Raw genomic sequence first — 8,632 nt, forward strand, 5'->3', positions numbered from 1 at the left:
GGATCTTACACATCATTAGATAGATCGCGGCGCCCTATCACTCTGCTCTCCCTTTGCACCGCACGGTGTGGCCTGCCTGTGGCGGTGACCGACCTCTATGAATGGAGCACATGGCTAGGCTATCCTGCTAATTGCGAAAGTCAGATCTTTTTTGGAAACTAAGCATCATATTGATCAATGAACATCTCAGAAAAGGCAGCATGTGCACAACCGAGGACTTATCCTAGAGGCTTAATTGTGATTATATTGACTACACATGGTCTATGTACACGACATGTTTTTGGTAACTTTGGGTAGAACGTTTGCGTTGTCTCGGCTGGCTGGCCAGTACGCATCCTCTCATAAATTGTTTCCTTAGTTGCAAGAAGGCCAGTAGTGTAACCATGCGTATCCTGTACGTACGTATCCTTATATATATTTTTGGAGTATCTTCAATTAAGGCTATACTAATTCCAGTATGCAAAACAAATCAATATTTAATGAACGGTGGGACCACCTAACCAAATTAAATAGCACTAAAAAAAGAAAAAGTAAACTTTGGACCAAATTCACCAACCCCGTCTAATTTCAACCACCTACCTAGTTTTGGCCTTTTCAACCCTAAATCTCTACTGTCCGATGGATCATCTAGGGCCAGGACAAGATAACGGCAGAAGCGAATTACCTTTTCCTCCGAGAGGTATATATAGCGCCGACCGGGTGCCCCAAACAATTCCACCACCCACAGCCAGCCTCCAGCCACCTCGCGTCTTGTCTCGTCGCGTCGTGGTCGTCCCTGGTCTCTCCACATCACGATTCAATGGCGCCCTCAACCCTGACCGAAGGTTTGCCAAAAAGATCCTCCCATCTCCTCGCTAATCTCTTTTTATTTTGATGGAAATGGGGTGGGAGATCGAGATTTGTTCGCTTGGCAGCGGCCCGCGGGTGGAGAGGTCGTGAAAAGATGGGTTCACTCTGCTCCGGGTTTGATCTGAGCCATGGCGCTCCTGGGTCTGGGAGTGGACGAAGGTATGATGGGAAGTTTAGGGATAACGTTGCTGGGGATCTGGGGCGCTCGAATTTGCTGAGAACGGTGCTTTGGTCCGTCTGTTGAAGTCTTGGGATTTTTTTGGTGGTACAGATTGGGGTGGTGGCAGACAGATGGGTTCGTAGAGTGCACGTACTGCTCTAATCCTGTGGACGATGGATTTTTCTCCTGACTTTGGTTGCCATGGTGATCCGATCTATGTAGCGGTAGCAGAGGTAGCGTTTTTCCCCCGCAGAAAAAAAGGTGGCGTTTTTAGGAAGAAATTGTTCCAAGACTAGAGTTTTCCGTCTTTTTCCCGTTAGTTGCATCGGATCAGTGTAGCCAGAACTCGATTCGTTCTTGTCTGAGGTCGCAAAGTGATGATGGCGCCAACTGATGGCGCCGGTGCCGATTCCCGTCATCCCTGCTTGACTGATGTCGCAAGATACATAAAATTCAGGGTTGTTTTGGAGGTCATGATTTACAGATTTGTATTTTCTCCATGGCTTTTGGTTTTGTATTGATTGCCACGGCTTAGACTGTACTTACTATATTTAAGTTAGCCACGTACTGTATCTTCTCAGAGGTTCTGTTCCTCGCTTGTCTAATATTTTTCTTTCTCTCAAAATAATTATGAAGAAAGAGATGACTGTGTTGTATCTGGGATACTACGAGTCTACGACTCTGATGTTGTGGCGGACCGAGGAAAAAACAAAATCGCCTCTCACTGCACGCACCATGACCCCCCCCCCCCCCCCCCCCCCCCCCCCAAGTCTCCGCCGGTGTACATGCTTTCGCCACCATCTCATCGTTGCACATTGCGCCGCTGCTGTTGTCGCCCCCACTGCCATTAGGGACATCAGTACAACACCTGTATGGATACGAAGCCGAACGTCTCGTCATCAACCGCCCCGCGCACTCCACGCCACTGCTCAGCCTTGGTCTCCTCCGTTGCCATGCTCAGATGTTGCACAGGTTGACTTTTGACATTGTAGACAAGTTGAGAACTGAGGAACACCGCTGTGACTCTCGCTGCTAGTACAATAGCAATGGACGAGTGATGCTACTTTCGCAGGGAAACCAACTCTTGGATTAATATATTCAAACGGGCATACACTACTGCATTAATTAACCAGCTGATGTATATTTGATACAGCCCACTGAGGGAAGAGTTGTGTGGTATCTAAATTTGTACTCATTAGTGAGATTTGGATTTTTCCACCGAGTTGCCCAACAAAAAACTACACATGTCTTGGGGGTTTGTCTCGACTTCGTATTTGGTTGATCAAATTCAGCCTCTCATGTGGCTTTCTAGGTGGGATATACCTTCATGCTTCATCATAATCATGTCCAGAATCTAGCACATCAACTTTTTTGGAAGCTTAAAGTCTTGACAGTGAGTTAGTTTTTGGAAAGTACATATACAGAGTCTAGGAGTTTGTGTTTGCATATCGTTTTCATAGGAATGGGTGGGTGAATCCTACTGAGGGGAATTCACCGAGGAACACAGTCATAGTGTTCTGTCTCTGAGGAGTTGAAAGAAAAGGGCGAGATTAATTTTTGCAGTCCTAGGAATGGAAGATCGGATCTCGGATGTCGAGGAAGTGAAACTACTGGAGGATGTCAAGGACAAGATGGAAGATGGAGTGGTGGAGCCACCAGATTGGTTACCAGATGGTTGGATCATGGAGGTCAGACGTGGTGACGATGGTGCCCTCTATCGGGTATGTTATATACAGCCAAATAAATGCGGAGATAAATGATATTATATATATTTAACACGTATTCATTCTCTAAACAATGTTTTTAGTTTCAGTTTTGTTGTTTTGTTTATGGGAGATATCTAAGTTTTCTCATTGCTTTTGTTTATTTCCAGTATTACATATCTCCAGTGTCAGGGGCCAAATTCAGGATGAAGTCTGAAGTCTTGAACTACCTTTTCTCTGAGATTGATGAGCACTTCATAGAAGCCAAGGAGTCTGTTGCTCGTAGCATGCTTGTTGTATGTCTTTGTTAATACAATGAAGTTATTAGATATATATGTGTATACATATAACATTCCATGTCCATGATCCATGTGTTGTTATATCATGATATGCAGAGGTCACATGAATGGCTTCCAAAGGGGTGGTTGATTGAGATCAGAGCGGGCGGACAAAACATGGACAAGATGTACAAGGTAGCCTTTTTGCCTTTTCCTTCCAAGTACTCACTCTATTCATAATGAATGACTTCCTGGAACATGTCAATCTAATCTAAGTTTTATTTCATGAACATATTTTTCATAATTACTAATTTGTCCGTATGAGTATCCAAGCCTTTAAGTGGATATTATATCATGTCATATGCGAAGTTTATTATTATATCTATCTTCCATGGTATAGGTGTGATTATTTAACTGGAATACAAAGTGCAACCAAAGTCTGTCGATGTCGCTTTGGTAGTTTCCTAGATTAAACAATTCTTATCCTTAATCAATTGTGTATCAGCGAATTGATGAAGAAGGGTCGCCAAAGGTTCACATAGCTTTCCTCATGCGACATTTCTTAATCACATGAGAATAATAAATTATGTGTCCATCTTTTTACTTGTATTAAGTTTACCAGACATTTTCTTCCATAAAAAAATTATTATCTGTCTAGTATAACGAATAGATGACGATAATAACATTAGGAAGAAATCATTTGTTGTTCAAAGTCGCTAATTCATTGGCAATTAAAAGTCATATGCAAAATATGATGACATGGTAGTGTGCAAAGACGGTAGTGTCGAATGGCCCCCCAAAAAGCTTCATTTATATTTATATAATTTGAAATTTGTCACCAAAGGTGGATATATAATAACTTATGTTATTTATTAAAATTTTAGGAATTCCAAATATTCTTATATGCTCACAACCAAATATTCTTAGTATGGTCAAGGATTATATATGAACATGCTTGCCAGATACGTCCCCAGGTTTAGTTGATTTGCTGTGAGAACTAGTTTTGTGATATATTTTTGGTCTCTTCTCTCCCCCTCTCCCTGTGTATGTCTGTGTAAGGTAACTTCACACACATGTGTACAACTTTTATTTATCACTATTAGGATTGCTACTACCAAGCGGCAAGCCTATCAAGCTATACAAAAAACAAACAACCAACAATTAGAGTTAGCTACCTTCATTAGGCTCAGAAAAAGAATTATTAAAATGTCAAGCAAATAATTTACTCATGTCAAGCAATAACTTTAATTTGATTGTCAATTTTATTTTGCAGTTTTATGTTTACTCGGCACTTGGAGTACGAGTATTTTGTAAAGAAGATGTACTACTATATGTTAAGGAAATGAAGATCGCCAATTGTGATACAAATGGACAATGCGACACTAACTCTCGAGATAATGTGTATTTCTTGCTATCACTAAATAAATAGTAATTTATATTTACAATGGTTTGACTTTCCAAAGCTAATATGTTTCCTTATTTATAGATCCTTGCAGAAGTGGAGTTCAACCCATTTGGGTTGCCACATGGTTGGGTGAAAGAAATTGTATACAGAAAAACATCGGAAGGAATCAGGAAAGACCCGGTACATAAAAATAAAACCAAAATCACTCTAACGTTATTTGATTAAATCTTTTCATAGTCCTAATCATTATTAATTATGCAGTACTACACGGACCCTGTTAATCAATATGTATTCAGGACATTAACATCTGCAGTTCGCTACCTTGAGACGGGAAAAGTTACAAAACGTGCATTTTTTGCAAGGACAAGTGTCCACGAACTGTACAATTTTGAGAAGTCTGCGGATCTGGTAACTGAGCATTTCAACATTTTGTATTATCACTAATTGTTGTACATCATTGCTTCTTCTCAAAGTTATCTTTCATTTTGAGAACTTCACTTGTCTTAGTACAAAATGCATTTGTTAACTATTAAAAATTATACAAATTAAATATATTTTGGGCATGCGTAATGTTACAACAAACTACCATTCAAATTGTTCTTGAAATAATTAGACCAGTTAGTCATGAATAATTAGATCAGTAAGAACAACTTAAATAGGATTTCGACATAGTTTCAATATAATTTTTTTGTGTTATTCTACAAATTAGACCATTTTGACCAGCTTAAATAGGATTGTAGGATCTCCACTTGTCATAGAAAAACATGTATTTGTAGGTTCTTTACAGGATTGATACTAATTAATTTATTATATGATTTCTATTATTGAAGTAGTGTCATAGTGATAGTGCTATTTAATTCTCGTGGATTCCATGCTTGGGCCTCACTATTTCTTCCATGCTTGGGCCTCACTATAGTTAAAAAACGTGTCCAACTATTTGAACTGTTGGCTTTGTCAAGAAATGGATTGCATTAACAGTACTAAACATTAAAAATTCTAATAGATTAATTATGTTTATGGATATTGGCATTTTTATTTAATTTTTTCTTTTTGCAGCATGAGTGTTTGCGCAAAAGGTTGACAAAAAATGTGATGACTGATACAACACATGCAACTCCGTCGAGACCTAGAAGATCAAAAAGTGTGGAAAAGATAAATCTCAATGAGAAAAAATTATGGCTTTGTAAGTTCCTCCAGCCATCATTGCTCTGATAGTTATATATACATGCATGTGTAGCGATTTTCTCCCTTTAGGTTCTACCATCCAATCTAGTCAAGTTACCATAAATAATTTACACATGTTACTGAGGAGAAATAGAAATAGCAGTTGCTAGCATAAAATACGTTAGAAAGAGATAAATGAGGAAAACAAATACTCATGCATACTACAACATAGACTTGTGGAAACTTAATTTTGGTTGTATACTTATATGCATTCCTCTGTTGTGTGTGAGATTGCTTTAGTTACCCAAGAGTGTTTACATTTGTTTTCTCTTGTGCTGTCTTGGGAAGCTTTTTCAAGTTGCTTAATGTCTTTATACACAATTTTCCCAAGCTTTGGAAAGCGTCGAATATACCTTGATTTATATAACTAAATATATGTATGATATACATAGGTTATCTGCATGTGAGGTTTACAAATTGAACACTAACAACTGAATCAAACATGGATCTTTCAGTCGATTTGACACTTTTAAACATGAATGTTCAAGTAGACTTGCAAGCAATTGTGTAATTAGTTTTTAGTAGTACAAAATTTTGTAGTTTTTCTTGAAAACCATATTGGATGCATATTTCAAACTTAAATGGACATATTAAGATATACTCCCTCTGTTCCTAAATATAAGTCCCTTTAGAGATTCCAATGTGAAGTATATACGAAGCAAAATGAGTGAATATACACCCTAAAATATGTCTATATACATCTGTATGCAATCCCTATTGAAATCTCTAAAAAGACATATATTTAAAAATGGAGGGAGTATGTAATATTGCCCTTCCGCCCCTGATGCACATTGCTTGTACTTTTTGCCAAAAAGCGTAAAAACTAATAAAAATCCTTAGAATTCCTTTGAAAAATCACAGACCGCACAAGGCTATAATAACTGGAGCTAGTCTAAAGATTGTATTGACATTTCCTTTGTAATGACTTCTATTTTATTTTTTATAGACGAGGACAGCAACACCTCTACGGACTTAGATTCACCAGATGAGAACCAAGAAATCAGGAAGAGAAGCTTGAAGGCTAAAGGGAAAGAAGCATACTCCTCCAAAACTATAAGGCGTCCAAGAGGGAGGCCATCCAAAGTAGCGAAGGAAACTGATGGAGACATATCTGCGGAAAAAGAATAGATGATGAAAACAAAAAATGGCCAGGTCTAAACTGGAAAACAAATATGGGACTAGGCAGTGAAGAAATGGTTGGCACATTGAACCAGGATCTGGACTATGGAAAGCACCAATGGAAGTTACAATTAATATTTGGCCATAATTTTGTATTGTTTGATGTTTTAGTACAAAATTTAGTCGGGTTTTAGATTAAAAGGGTGATACGATCCCCTAGACTTAATTGGTTCGAATGATGGTCGAATACTTCAGAAAGTTATCCAAATTGTTTGTGCTAATATTTTTCCTACAACATGATAGTTTTTATTTATTTACTCCAAGCATCACATCATGGAATTAAATACAAATGAATAGAGTCCACAATTGAACTCTATGTAATAATCTGCACACAACCATGAAAGATAAAGCCAAAGTGTAATGGTTGGTGATAGAAGACCCAATCAAAAGAAAAATACAATCTAAGGTTGTGAAAGGCCAATCCAAAGATCAAATCATCATCATTATTGGCAAGAATATCCTTTATTTCATCCAGACAACTTCCATACAAGCCGACATGACCTATTTTTAGTGCTCTCTCCATTGGAGTAATACTCAAATACAGAGAAAATGTGTACATGTGCAAATGACACACAGGGTTGTTGAGATTGCATACTACCACCGGTGCCAAGAAATGTTGCCACCTAACATAAAATATGTGTTATGTTGTATTAATGATCTTAATAAACTGCTCATGAAACTTGTTAGCTCTCTCATGAAGCTCATTCATTTTCACGAGTTGGTACGGTTTAGCTTTTGGATCAGCCTTAATTGCTTCAAGTTTTGTCGTCTTTTGCTGATACTGGCCATCGAGCCTATGTTGTGCATGGTATGGGTGTTGGTACATGCCATCGACCCGGGGGAGAGGGTATTTTTCTTCTTTTGCAGGCAGTGCTTACTCACGTAGGAGTTGCTGGGATTCCCCAAAGAGGAAGGGTGAAGGAGAACAAGAACATAGTCTTTCCCTCGCTTAGAGAAGCAATATTATCAATACAATAGGAATCTCCTAGGCTAAAACCGTGAGCAACATCTGTCACAAAACACACACAAACTTGTACCCAACACTCCAAGAGGGCTGGCAATCCCCCATGTCTTGCCAGTTACAAGATTAGACACAAATGATAGAGTTAGATAGTAACAAGTAGTACGGCAAATAAAAGGAGAAACTGAGTAGAAGAATTCAGTAATGGAGAACAGACCTAAGGGGCCACCGGTTCACTAGAGGCATCTCTCTCGAAAATAACAAATGGCATGGCAAATAAATTACAGTGGGGCAATTGACCAAATTGCAACATTTATGACTATGATCATTATGTCATAATCTTATTGAAGGAAATGTGCCCTAGAGGCAATAATAAAGTTGTTATTTACATTTCCTTATATCATGATAAATGTTTATTATTCATGCTAGAATTGTATTAACCGAAAACTTAGTACATCTGTGAATACATAGACAAACAGAGTGTCCCTAGTATGCCTCTACTTGACTAGCTTGTTTATCAAAGATGGTTATGTTTCCTAGCCATAGACATGTGTTGTCACTTGATGAACGGGATCACATCATTGGAGAATGATGTGATGGACAAGACCCATCCGTTAGCTTAGCACTATGATCGTTTAGTTTGTTGCTATTGCTTTTATCATGACTTATACATGTTCCTCTGACTATGAGATTATGCAACTCCCGAATACCGGAGGAACACTTAGTGTTCTATCAAACATCACAACGTAACTGGGTGATTATAAAGATGCTCTACAGGTGTCTCCGATGGTGTTTGTTGAGTTGGCATAGATCGAGATTAGGATTTGTCACTCCGATTGTCGGAGGTTCCACACGCTTAACGTTCGATGACGA

At 38.6% G+C, this 8,632-nt stretch overlaps 1 protein-coding gene across 1 annotated transcript; it reads left to right on the top strand.

Moving 5' to 3' along the window:
- The first annotated feature begins 733 nt into the window (after positions 1-733).
- LOC120969141 (uncharacterized) lies at positions 734-7,047 on the top strand. Its single transcript, XM_040396235.3, has 9 exons — positions 734-824; positions 2,579-2,730; positions 2,883-3,008; positions 3,108-3,185; positions 4,264-4,389; positions 4,477-4,575; positions 4,657-4,803; positions 5,452-5,578; positions 6,566-7,047. The coding sequence occupies exons 1-9, from the start codon at positions 800-802 to the stop codon at positions 6,745-6,747; spliced, it is 1,062 nt and encodes a 353-aa protein (XP_040252169.2). The 5' UTR covers positions 734-799; the 3' UTR covers positions 6,748-7,047.
- Positions 7,048-8,632: the final 1,585 nt, after the last annotated feature.

Source organism: Aegilops tauschii, chromosome 7 (assembly GCF_002575655.3).
Source record: "Aegilops tauschii subsp. strangulata cultivar AL8/78 chromosome 7, Aet v6.0, whole genome shotgun sequence".
Classification (NCBI taxonomy): Eukaryota; Viridiplantae; Streptophyta; class Magnoliopsida; order Poales; family Poaceae; genus Aegilops; species Aegilops tauschii.